Here is a 14,003-nt window from a genome sequence, read left to right on the forward strand (position 1 = left end):
ATGGGGGGTACGGGGGTAGTTGTAGAGAGGGCAGTAAGGTGGGGGGGGTATAGAGAGGGCTGTAAGGTGGGGGTTATAGAGAGGGCAGTAAGGTGGGGGGGGGAGAGAGGGCGGTAAGGTGGGGGGGGGGGGTATAGAGAGGGCAGTAAAGTGTGTGTGTGACGCGCAGCAGTGAGGAAGTCAGTACAGAGTGTGTGTATGTAGTTGTAGTGAAAGCGCGCCTCCACACTGCCGCTGCTGCAAACAGCCGGATCTCCCTCTCTCTCTCTCTCTGTGTCTCTCTCTCTCCCTCTCCCTCTCTCTCTCTCTCTGTGTCTGTGTCTCTCTCTCTCTCTCTCTCTCACACACACACTCTCTCTCTCTCTCTCTCTTCACAGCAGGTCTGCAGTCGCTTGTTGCTTGTATAAGCGCGTGCAGGCTGGAGTCCACACACTCTGCCCAAACTTCTCCTCTCCGGAACTATTTTAGTTCTCCAGTGCTTTATATGACCAGTCATCCATCTGCGCGCCTCACACACACACACACACACACACACAGGCTGTTATTATCCACTGTGGGAAACCTGATCTCTGCTCCTCGGGGAGGGAGAAGTCTGCGTGCTGGTGAGAGACATTTAGTAAATGGTTAACTGAGTGTCGGTGTTCCGGAGCGGCTGAACCGCGCAGGAGGCAACAGCTTGCTGGGGTTCGGTGGAGCTCCGAGTCCCTGCGCTGAGATAAACACGAGCTTCTGGTGGAACACTGATCAGCTCCGGAGATGCGAATGAGAGAGAAGACGTCGCACCCGAGGATTTTAGGAGAAGTGACGGCTGGATGTATGTAGGAGCGGTGTGTGTGTGGACGTGCGTGTGTGTGGGTGTGTGTGTGTACGTGTGTGAGACAGACTCGCAGGCTGCAGAACTTTTCCGTTGAGCCCAGGCTGTTTGTGGGGATCCGGGATCCTGGGCTGTGCTCGGTCACCGTGCCGTGAGACAGGAGACAGGAGACGCGGGATCTTTAGCGTGTGTTTGGAGACACGCGCGCGGCTCCATGTCCGCGCCGCCACGCGACAATTAACTTCGGGTTAGTTCGGTTTGTTTCCGCTAAAAGAGCGCGAGCCTGATCCACTGCCACCGCGGGATTACTCGGGTCCCGACCGCCGGATCGCCCGATCATGGAGTGTTTTCGCGGCGGGTCTGAGCGCGCACGGGGACGCGCGGCTGCCGGGGACATCGCGCCGTTTTTCGGGTCAGTGCGCAGCGGCGCGCCGGGAGGGAAGAGCAGCAGCAGGAGGACCTCGGGAGTCAGGAAGATGACCCAGGACACTGCGAGAAGTTATGGGAGGAGGAGGAGAAAGTTGGCGTCGTGTGTAAGGAGATACTGGACGCTCATCTGTCTTCAGATCCACGTGTTGAAAGCCGTCGCACAAGGTAAGGAGACTACACCGAACATGGGGGGGACAAAGCAAGGCCAACAGACTCGGGGTGGCACAGGGCAATTCTAGGCGTTTAGGGGATGTTTGATGGATGAGTAAGCAGCGCCTCCCATCTGGAGTGTGTGTCCAATGGGCCGTATGGGAACCTCAGAGTGATTTCAATAAGAATGCTGGTGTGAGGTGTCTGAGTCGTGCACTCAAGCATCTCAACAACTTCTATTAGTCCTACACAACAATGAGAAGTCAGTAAGGTCACACCAGCCTGGTCTGGTCACAGATGGCACTCTGGCTTTCCACCCTGCCTCTGGGTTCGATTCAACAGAAAGCCAAGTCTCCTTACACACACTAAACTCCCAGTGCAGCTTTGGTACTCGCAGAACACCAAAAGTCTCTAAAAGCCTTGAGAGATGTATTTACTAACAAACTTAATTTATGTTCTGTATTTTTATATTTTAATAAAATAAAAAAAAATCATGATCTGATCATCTGCAAACAACTGGGCAGACTTTTAAACAGAACTGAGGGTTAATTGAAGAGTGTAGATTTTGCTGTCTTTATGATGCATGATTATTCATGGCGTGCTCTTCTGTTCCACTGTTGAGTGATTTCATTGAAAATAATCGAAACACCATGGCTCATTAAACAGATGTTTGTAATTCCCCTAATATTGCCCAGATTAGAGTTAAAAGCTGCAAAAAAAAAAAAGCTCTTCCAGCCAGCTCCACCCACCAAATATGTATTTTGATCTCTTGAGATGTCATTTGCATTTCTGAGGATCGCAGAAAATGAGTGAGAGTAGTGATCCTTTCAAAGACGAGCCGGGTAAAAAAAAGAAAGCAGCTTTCGCACTTACCATGAACGAGCAGTTTAGCATACGTGCAGAGTGAAAGTGAGAGAAGACTGATCAACTGTTGCTTCCTGATGGAAGTGATAGTGGGATCTCATGGGCACAGCTTAGTTCTTAGTCGGTTAATGCCGTTCAGGCAGTGCATGACATTCAGTGCCCTGGAATGGATGTACTTTTCGCACTATATGACATTTATAGCTTGCAACGTATTGTCTTGTCGGTGAAGCAGTGTTCAAACTACACAAGCCAGCTGACACGAGGCTCATGCCTTACACTGTCTTTCACCTCCAGGCATCTCTGGCAAAGACACCTGATCCCAATATTCCTTTTTTTCATAAGAACGATTGTGAAAACTGTTTATCAGATGGTTTTGCTTGAAAAAAATTGGAGCTTGAAGAACTTGTTGCGGCGGTTTATTTTGCAGGAATTTAGCCTAAAGAAAAAGTTTTTTTTGTGTAAATCGTTCACCAAGATCAGGCCATGCGGTGGCTTTCTTGTTAGCATGCCTGTGCCTCCTGGGTTGGGGGTTTGTTTGGTTCCTGTGTGCGGCATGGAGTTTACATGTTCTCCCTGTGCTTGATGGGTTGCCTTCAGGTTCTCCGTCCAAAGACTTGAAGTGGAGGCTGATTAGTGTTTCTAAATTTGCCTGTAGTGGATGATTTAAGTGTGTGAACTTGTGCCCTGTAATGGCTCGGCACCACACTTGACGTTTACGCCGCTTCATTTTATTATTTAAGTCCCAAGTGACCACACACAGGCTATGCAGTATAGACAATGGATGCAATTCATTCTCTCCATTTCTAAAGTATATGCACAATGCTCTTTGCTCTGATCCCTTTCATGATTGGTTTGATACACATTGCTGTACTTACTGTTTACATGTACACACACGCACTGGAAGTTTTCGTCCCTGAAAATTTCAAGGTGGCTGCAATTGTTCACAGTGTGGGTGGATTACATAACCGAATGTCAGCACTTAACGACACACGGATGCAGCGGTTAGTTACCTTACTGAAGTGTCAGGAGGTTTTTTCGAGCAGGTGGGTGCCAGCAGTTGGTAAGTTATCCTCAAAACAGAAACATCTGAACGTGTCGCTCAGCTTCGCAGTGACAGGGCTGTTGTTGTGGAGCCAGATGTTGGTCTGTTTACATTCTGTATCTTTTGATTAAGTTAAGATGACATCGAATATATCAGCATCCTTGTGCTCATCAAAAACGTGCCACCATCTTCTTTGCCCAGAGCGCAACAAGTTCATTCTTAGAAGAATTTACAAAGCACTCCTTAAACCATTATGATGTGGAACAAGTGACTAAGAATGGAAGCTTAAGCTTAAGCCTTTTAATAATTAATAGTTATCCCTGCTTTTAATGTCTTTAGTTATACCCAAAAGTTTTATCGTAATATTAACAGCAATTACCAGAGATAAAAAAAAAATCCACGCTTTTTTAAACCATCCATAATTTTCAAACACTCAGACTTTCAAGGAAAGAGACACATTAATATTCTGGACTTCCAGTTTCAGGTATTCTGGTTATTAAATTATTAACTAGTTTATAGCACTACTATACACAACTTTTTAATGTTGATCTTGTGGCCACGTGCAAACAGATTATAATTAGAACACACAGACGCACAATGTGTTTAGCTAGTCGTTATATTATCATGTTAGCTACTGTAGGTGCAGGTTCGATTTGTAATGACATTCTTTAACTATCGGGATTTTATAAATATTCTGATAAGATAATTTTATTTTACACACTTACATTTCTTTTCAGATTTTGTTACAATTCTAAACAAATCATTTGCTCAGGAAGCGTTTCTGTGTAAATAGTTTAGAGAGCACCACCTGTAGAATTATAGAAAAACAACAAAATTTTACCAACTCTAATGCAAATGTACATAAAAATAATTTGAAGTCAGTTTGGGGATAAATGAATCTGCAAAAAAATGATTTATAACCATCTCGACAAGTTTAATAGCTGGATAGAGAAATCTGTGCACTGTGCATATGTTTATCTTGTTAATAATAGATAAAAACACATTTAATGGGTAATAGTGGATTTTTTTTTTATTCCTCACTTGTACAAATAACCTTAAAGATATGAAGAACATGATTACAAAAAGGATTACGGCTGAGGGCTTTGTGGCTTTTAGTGTGCTAACTAAGGCAACCCGTTAAAAACAATGGACTTCTGGTCAGTAATTCTTTGTTTTGTTTTGACACGCTCCCTGTCAATCATTCCTTAGACTCTCCTTCAGGGGCGGAGCTTCACAAGAATGATCCAAAAGTCGAACCAGCTGTATGTGACCGTCAGAGACCTAAAAAAGACTGAACTAAACTAACCTTAATCTTAATAAGGTACATTTAAATGAAGTCTTTTGTACATGAGCACCATTACTTCTTTAGTATGATGTGTCACATGGTGTTGGATAATTATATATAATAGAACTGTTCTAAAAGTAGAGCTGGACACATTATAAATAACAGGATTATATTATTATTATTAGAAGATCTTATTACACCCAAGTTTTCCTAATGAATTCCCTGTTTAGTAGAGATGTTTATGATGGATGTGCCACATAATCTACGCCTCATTATAAACGATTACAAAAGAAAACTAGTGTGAAATTGTTTTCTGAAAGGAAACCAGAAGACCAGACTTTCCATTTCTTCTTACATGACACATTCTTTTATTTTTCTTTTAACTTCATTGAGGGAACGGCTGTTTATTACTGCAGTACGGGAGGCGTTATAATCACGGGCGTTCCATGTGGTTAAAGTACTGTATGCCATGGTGTTCCTCATTAAACTCTATTTGTTGTAATTGATGTAAATTGTTCATGAGTGTGTAAGGGGAATTTGATTTCTCAATCATTTTATTTCTTGCTTTCTTGTTTGAGCTCACTGTGTACATTTTCACCGCTCCAAAGTCTACAGTCGTATCTACAGTGATTACTGATGAACTTTGAACACCAGGAACACCAGCGCTCGAGATCCCAGTGCTTGAGATCAAGCAGATTTATAGGAATCATTTCAGTTGGAAAAAAATGTGTTTAAACATTTAGACAGGTTCACAGATTTTTTTTTAAAGCCAACACTTTCAGAGCGATATTGCTGGATTTAGTAAAAATATCCCTTAGGAGTTTATTTCTATACCTTCAAAAGGATGGCACGGAGGCAGTGTCGGCCCATTCCCAACTTGTGTGTCAAGGTCTTTTGATATCTGGAGAGCTCCCAGCGCGGTTCTGGGAATGGGCTAGCTGCTATTGATTTGATCCGAGGAGCCAGGAGCGTTATCAGCATACATACTGAGATTCGGTTGACTTTTGTAACCTATTTTTTTTATTTAATGTGGGAGTAAAAATGTATGGCATACGGTATCTTCCGATTTATGTGATGTCTTGCAAGTGGTGTGCCAAGTGGGCATGGACGTGGATTAGTGCCAGGATGAATTGGATCATTTGGAAAATCCGTAGTTTTTCTTTTTTTTAATTATCCTTATTGTTATTTTTAAAGAGCTGTCTATTGTGTTACCGTTTGAATCTGATCAGGTCAGAGTTGTTCAGTATGCACAAATCATAGCTGTGCTTCTTGACTAACAATGTCTGTGTCTGTAATAATAATGACTCATAATGTTTTTCGCCTGTTGCACAGTTAAGTGCAGTTTTTTTTCCACGTTATGTTGCTTCATTATGCTATTGCTTGTACATCATAGGCTTCCTGTGCCAAACAAAGCCACACTACTCATTCCTCGGTGTAAACCTTAGCATTTCATTGCCACACCATCTGTGCGATCAGTTCACTGCAGACGCTTCTCATTCCTTGTTTTTTCTCACTGTTTATCATTTTTTTAAATGTAGAAACATTTGCCTGGATTGGAGGCGTTGAACATTTTAGTCTTTGTAATTGTGCAGAACACCAGACAAATTCAGAAGTATTAAGAACTAAATGTAGAGTGTTGATTGCTGTCCTTTGGGGCATTGATTTGTAGAAGAGTTTGTTTAAGGAGGACGCTTTATAACTGTAACTGATTAATTGGTATGGATGTCAGATAAACATGCTATGGCGCCGTCAGGTCAAAATCAGTCATTTTTGCCAGTGCTGAAATTAAAGTCATGGAATGAACTAACACTCGAGCTGGTTAATATCATCCTTCCTTTTATTTCGCATGTCTTAAAATGATGTCTAACATCAGCTGGAATATCACAGATAGAAGGTTAATGAAATTCGAAATTGTTGTCCCTGGGGTAAGGACAGCGAGCGAGTGCTTATTTTAATTCCTTCATTTTGTTTCACAAAACTTTGATTGCGTTCGGAGTTAATTGGGGGCCGGCGTAATTGCCGTGACCAGGGATTACACTTTACATTTGCCTCAGAGTGTTGTCTAAATCATATGTCTAGATAAACACGGGAAAAAATGTTAGCCTCGTCGAAATGGCTATAGCAAGTAATTAGATCAAGGCAAAGAGAAAAAAATAAAAATAAAAAAAAGATTTTCTGTTAGCGCAAAGAGTTCGGTAATAACCTCAGAGCACTTGTAAGATAATGCAAACCTATTACCTCTTGGAAGCTTCATTTCCTCTTTACAGATTGGTAGATAATAGGTTCAGCCCTTAACTGTCATCTCATCTGTCATGGGAAGCAGAAGCAAGAAATTCATTCTGACATCCAAATGCTCGATGTTTCGCACCGTAATGAAAAACGAGCACCTGTTGTTCTGAAATAAAGGGCAAGCCACATCGTCCTGAGCAGGATATGTAAATCATCAGCTCTTTATGACAAATTGAATGACTGTGAATGAAGTTGTCAATGTCTTTTTTTTTCAAAATAAATGAAAAATGAATAATTTAATATGGCTTAGAGGGTGCAGTGAGCTGCCCTTTCAGGTACACAGCTGTATTATATTATCAATTAATATATCATTTTGTTCCGTTGCTCATTTTTAAGATGTTGTGTTACGATGCCTGTGGAAATATATCGCTATATGATTTATGGACCAGTGGAAATGAAATGTTGACTAGTAGTTTGTACTTCGTGCGGTCCTAAAAAGACAAAATCCAAATATTAGAGCTTGTTATATGAAATATGGTACACTAATACACTTTGTTATATAACCAATATTACTTTGCATGTGCCATATTATATCCTAGGTTTTAACCTATGATTACTCTCTGTTTATAACCCAGATTATAACGCATAATATTTCTTTGCATATGCCATCCTATACTTTATATTCTTCAGAAACTCATTAGAAAACTCATCAGTAATAAAGGCTTCAGTTTGTTAGGGAACATAAAGACGGGACTTTATGGATTGTATTGGATGGAAAAAGGTCATGTGACCTGACGAGTCCAGACTGGGCCTATTCCAGAGTGATGGGCGTGTCAGGGTAAGAAGGGAGGGACATGAAGCGATGCTCCCATCATGCATAGTGTCCACTGTACAAGCCTCTGGAGACAGTGTTATGATCTGGGGTTGATCAGTTACTCAGGTCTAGACTCTGTAACGTTATGGGGCAATAAAATGAAGTCAACTGACCACCTGAATGTACTGAATCACCAGGTTATCACATTTATGGAGGGTTTCCTTCTTCCCTGATGGCACGCGCACTCAAGAGATCGGCTCTGCGAGCACGAAGAATCATTTACAAACATGAACTGGACACCACAGTGTGTGTATAAATTGAAGCTAAAGGTGATCGAATAAAATCTTATAGTGTGCAACATGTTTTTATAATAATAAACGAAATTGTGTACATAATTAATACATACTATTATTTAATGAATTCAACATAAACGTGACTTTTTACCAATTTATTTTTGTTTAACTTACACATTCAGTTTCGAAAAGTGAAAATTTCAGTTTAGCTAAGACTCTGTTTGGGGCTTTAATTTTTAATTGGGGCAAAAACACACAGCTGTAAAACAAATGGACAATAAATTTCCAACACAAAACGAGAACATCATTTTAAATTTGAATGTTGCACAATAATCATTTACTCTCAATTATCTAGGCTTTATAATCATGGGAAGCCAGATTTGTAATCATAAATAAATAAATAAATAAACAAGTAAAAATTGATTAATAACACAGCCTTATTTTAAGTCATTACATACTCTACATAATCACCTATGCTATAACCAATTACATTCTGTGTTTTAACTAATTACTCTGGACACCCAGTGCTACGTTCATGTACAACATATACTGTAGACCATCACATGCTGCTTTTCAAAACCAGTAGGTCATTTAATTTGCTGAATTTGCTTTTTTGCACTGTTATGTCAAGCTTAAACAATTTAAAATCTCAGAAAGCAAACAATTAGTTTCGCAGCATAAATCTTGTTTTTTTGTTTCATAATAATACGCCTGTTCCTGTCTTTTCCAATGGGATGCCAACAACATGAAGTTTTATGAAATATTTATTTTTTCATACATTTTAAAACTTGGAAGTCAGTCAAAGTCACAGGGATGTACAGAACCATGAGGGAGTGAACTCTCGCAAAAACAAATATCCAAGCTAAGGATCAGTTAGGTATGTAATATACAGTATGATTTGCACGAGCGCATCATCTAATCTGTAATCAAAAAAATTTCAAGTCAAGCCAGGACTTTTTTATTGTCCAGAGTAACATAACACAGTCCTGAGAGTAAAACCTCCCTTAATGTCTCTATATAATCCCCTGATACACTAATGCACTTATCCCAGTGTTTCACTAGTGCTTGGACACCATCAAGGTAGAAAGTTTTCTCATGATCGTCTGAAATGCCAGCCTCCCAGGAACTCCTTTAACTCCTTTAATGGCCCAAACATGTGTAAATGTCTTGGAGCGAGATCAGGACTGTACAGGGGATGCAGTGATAACTCCGAGCCGCGCTCCTGTAATGTGCAAGTGGTGTTGGTGAGTGAGTGTGTGTACAGTTCACATACACAGATGCGTCTCTTCCGCAAGTCTGTGACGTCAATTTTCAAGGATCAGGCGTTCCACCTGCTGAATGTTAAGGGGAACGCGCACTGTGTTTGAAGTCTTTTGTAAATGTCAGCTGGTTTTACAGTCACATTCATGAGAAATATCCAGATGTCCAGAGTCCCAGATTGACTCGAACGCCCCTTGTAGCAGAAATTTGGAACCCATAGATTCTGTAAAGCTACACACAATAATGTTGATCTTCCATTTTTAATCTCCACTGGAAAAAAATGAAAGTGAAATTATTATCTATTGTCTGTTTTTAACATGATCACCATGACGACAGAATTTTAGCTAACTTTAGGAGATTGCTTCAAAGCTTTATAACTGTTCCTAGCTTAATTATAAGGTAAATTGCACATATATCCATAATTACCTTATTGTATTCTTCAGCCCTGCATTATGCCATATATCAGCTGCAGACTATAATTTTAGGTTATATGTAAATGATCCTCTCAGTCCGTAATACGGGGATGTGGGATTCATGCCTCAGGCTGAGAATTTTGTCACCACTGAACTTCAAGATAAAAATAGCCAGACTGAAGACTTGTTTTGCCAGGCGCTTAGGTTTCATTTGCAATTCCATCACGAAGCTCTGATATTTCAGCTTCCAATGAAGCCGGACTGTCTTCCTGATTTTAGGTTACGTCCGTTCATGGTAGTGCCGCTGCCGGAAAGAGAGAAAAAAAAACATCAAAAACAGACTACTACTATTTAAAGTTATATATCTCTCCTCTTTTTTTTTTTTCCTTAAATCTAAAATGATCCATGTTTTTTTAGAAGAAGAGGAATGATAAATGCAAAAACTCACAAATCGAGTGCAAGTTCTATGCTCCAGATACAGGGAACGTTACACAACGGCACTTCTTTGCTTTTCAGGTTGTAAGTTCATTAATAAAGCATCGACTCATTTGGTTTTATTCGACAGGAGTTTGGCATGTCTGTGTGAATTTTGCCCACCATGCAGAGATTTGTATTCTCAAAGCAGAACACAGGAACATAAATCATAGCAGCAATTTCATGCCACGTTTTCTGTAAAGCATGTTCGCCCACTGTTATTGATTTCAAATGGCAAATCTCCCACATTTTCATCTTCCAGTTTTTCGTCTCCTATTATCTAGTGTTCCATGGACACACTGCAGAGTCATATGAAGCTGAATATTATCAGAAGCAGATGGTTTATGACTTTCTGGAGGTTTCTAGAAGACACATTGTGTGTGTGTGTGTGTGTGTGTGTGTGTGTGTATTCTTTAACCAAATCCCTAATGCGGTTTTTACTAATATCAGTGCAAACATAAAATACTCAAATGAAATGTGGATTCACAGGAAGCTGAGTGTGAGAACAGGGCTCGGTTTAACACAAACATGCTTGTTATCTGTTGGAGTTTCTGTGTTGAGTATCAGGCCAGGAGGTCAGTGTGGAGTCGAGCAGAGACAGGAAACACCTGTTGAAGCTCACCCGTGCTGCTCAGAGATGAGATGGAACAGAGCATTGCTTTTTCCCCCACAATGCAACCTTATTGACTTGCGAGAACGCTGGAATTACAGGAAGGATTTATAAACTCAGGCTTTGACGTTCCTCTATATGAAAAAAAAAAAGGCCATAAATAATCTGGGGTATGTGGTGGAAAAAAAATAAAATAAATATATATATATATATATATATATATATATATATATATATATATATATATTATTTTTTTTTTTTACATATTCAGCATATATCCCTACTCTTGGATCCGAAACTCTGTTATCTTTCCTACCGTTGTTAAAATCTGACCCTGGGACGCTGGAAGCAATCTGTGGTGTGTGTAGGAAATGAAGCGACGATGTCATTTACATCTCCACATTCTCTCTTTGCAAACACACGCTGTGCTCAGAATCCCAACACGCATAGATTTGCGCAAATGATCTATGCCGGCACGAACGTGGCTACCGAAAAGCATTCGGAATGTGGAACCCACGCAGGCCCGCAGTGAGACATCCGTCTGAGTGGCAGGACATGGTATTCTCTGATTGTAGGAAAGCCAACAAGGTCGTCTAAAAATTAGCAGCTGGCGTCGCTTTTGCTTAATGCACGTTTCTCTTGAGAAATTAGTAATCAGAACGAGTGCTTGCTCTTTATCCTTTGCAGTAAGTGGCTTTCTTCATGAAGTGGGCGTCTCTGTGATAGCGAAGATCCTCGGCTCTTTACAGCCCATAAGCAAATTTTTTTGAGTCTTTCCTTTTCTTTTTCCTGCAAAATCTTTAGCAGGTCGCTCTGAGTGTGTGTTATGTTGTCTCGGTGAGGGATCGAGGAATGAAGAAGTACAATGAAGAGGGCTGCTTTAGTAAATAGATGAAGCCGAACTCCAGGGGGATTTTTTTCACGTTTCAGAATGTTTGACAAAAGCGTTCCATTCCAACAGCCATACGTGTTAATATGAAGTCCCCTTATTCCCTTTATAACAGCATTCACCCTTCTGATAGGACTTTTCACAGCTGTAGGTTTTGGATTGTGGCTGTTGAGATTCGTGTTCATTCAGCCACGAGAGCTCGAAAGCTTTCAGAGAGAGAGATGTAACATGAGGAGGCTTGGTGGTGTAAAGTTGCTCTTCCAGTTCATCCCAAAGCTGCTCAGTGGGGTTGAGGTCAGGGCTCTGTGCAGGACGCTCAAGTTCTTCCAGTCCGACCTTGGTTAACCGTGTTCTCATTGACCTTATATCGAGCATTGTCGTGCTGGAACGGGTTTGGGCTACGCCCTCGATTCCAGTCGAGATAAATATAAATACTACAGAGACGTTGTACATAAATGTTGGTTTGCAATATTGTCTGGGGAAGAAGCACACACATGGCACACAGATTCCTATACTATAAAACATGAACCACGTTGAGTTAGAATCATTGTGATTAACAATATAATCAACAATAATTCTATACATGTATGATAATTATATTGTACATATAATTATAATTATTATAATTATTATATTGAACGGCAAACTTCTACTGCTTCAAATACAAAAATATATAATGTAAAAACTAATTTTTAAAAGTCTATGTTCAAGTCAGTGTGGCTATCCGACAAATTCTGATGTTTGACAGATGATCCATAACATATGATTTTCGATACATACAGTAATTAGACAAGGTAAATAAATATACATAAAAGTTTATAAAAATATACTTTTAATTAAAACTATGTGATACAACAAATTGCACTTAGTTTCTGTGATCAGCAGGTGAAATTCCGTAAGAATTACAGTTAAACCTTGGATTGTGAGCATAATTCATTTCAGAGTGTGCTGGTAATCCAAATCACTCGTATATCAAAGCAGCTTTCCTTTTGAGAAATAATTGAAACTCTGATGATTTGTTTCACCACCCAAAAATATTCATATTAAAATGATTAATAGAAAATATAAAGTAAAAATAAAACAAATTAACTTTATCTTTAAAAAGAATCGTAGCTGTAGTGATTGCAGCCAGAGAGCATGGAAGACGATTACCCACAATACTGCTCGTATTTCAAGACCTCGCTCGTTGTACAGTTAAAATTTATTTCCAATCTTTGCTCTTGCAAAATTTTCACAGACCAGGGTTTTACAGTCTGTAATTTTGTCCAGGAAACAAATATGGTGTTGATCAGTGGCACAGATGACGTAATTAGGAGGATGTTTGCCAATAATGATTTACCAGCTCAAAAGTATAAAAAAGCAATTAATACTTCAGTTATTGACACATTTTACATACATTTCAAACTGTACTTTTATTACTTGTAATAAATTGCTGCATTTTATGATTAATTATTGCACAGGTTCATATTTTTATGCGTTTAATTGTGCAGCGCTAATGTACATGGTGGTGAATAAACTCAGAGACTCCACAATGAGTAAATACTATCAGCATAGTTCCCCAAGCTCTGCCACCGAGTTTATTATCACTCTTTTCTTTGACACTTTAACTTTTTGACTTTGTTGTATTTCATGGACGCGTGCCTTCTCTGAAATTCCACAGCATCTCTTATTTTACTTGTGCACGCAGGCAGTGACTCCGTCCGTGAACTTTTGCCTGTTAAAGTCCGTCCGCAGCAGACCACTGCCTACCAGGGCTGTATGAAAATGAGCCTGATGGCGTGGTATGGTTTCGAGTCGGCATGTGCGTGGCATGGGGGTTGTTCAGCTCCCCAGCAGCTGTTGTAGGTGCAGGGTTGGACTGCAGCAGGTGGTTGATTTGTGACCAACGTGCCAGGTCTAATAACCCAGACCAAATCCCGTGACACCAGGGGGCATTTGGAGTCTGCTAGGGCAAATGGCAAATGCATTTTTTCTTCCACAAAACTCCATATGATTGCAGCAGCACAGATTTATTTCATGGGTATTTGAATTGGGAACATTGCAAAAGACGTGCTGTACGTTCGGTAGGAGCCATTGGAGTGTGCTTGTTCGAGGTGTAGACACTGTTCTGCATAGAGCATCATATACAGGGCTTGTGTGTGAGTTCTGTGATGAAACGACTTGTGATAATTGGCTGAAAGCTTATTTTAATGTAGTCATAAAAACCCAGAATGCATTGCAAAATGGTGTCGTCTAGGGCGAAAATCCCAAACTCTTCAATCTCAAATCATTTCTAGAGGTTTATTAAAATTGCATGTAGATTCAAATGCAAGATTGGGAAGCCACTTGAAGTGAAGTGACCGTTCAGTTCGGCTTATGGCCATCGTCTGTAAAGAGAAGTAGCTCTGATAGGAGATGATTGCGATCACCAGCATTGTAGTGTCATTAGACCATCACA

At 40.2% G+C, this 14,003-nt stretch overlaps 1 protein-coding gene across 2 annotated transcripts in view; it reads left to right on the forward strand.

Moving 5' to 3' along the window:
• Positions 1-389: 389 nt before the first annotated feature.
• sdk1a (sidekick cell adhesion molecule 1a) overlaps positions 390-14,003 on the forward strand; it is a 259,525-nt gene continuing 245,911 nt past the window's right edge. For both annotated transcript variants that reach the window (XM_053492399.1, XM_053492401.1), the window contains exon 1: positions 390-1,408. In XM_053492399.1, coding sequence (XP_053348374.1) covers positions 1,153-1,408 — 256 coding nt within the window. In that variant the 5' untranslated portion in view covers positions 390-1,152. The remainder of the gene's footprint in view (positions 1,409-14,003) is intronic.

The sequence above is a fragment of the Clarias gariepinus genome, chromosome 3 (assembly GCF_024256425.1).
Source record: "Clarias gariepinus isolate MV-2021 ecotype Netherlands chromosome 3, CGAR_prim_01v2, whole genome shotgun sequence".
NCBI lineage: Eukaryota > Metazoa > Chordata > Actinopteri > Siluriformes > Clariidae > Clarias > Clarias gariepinus.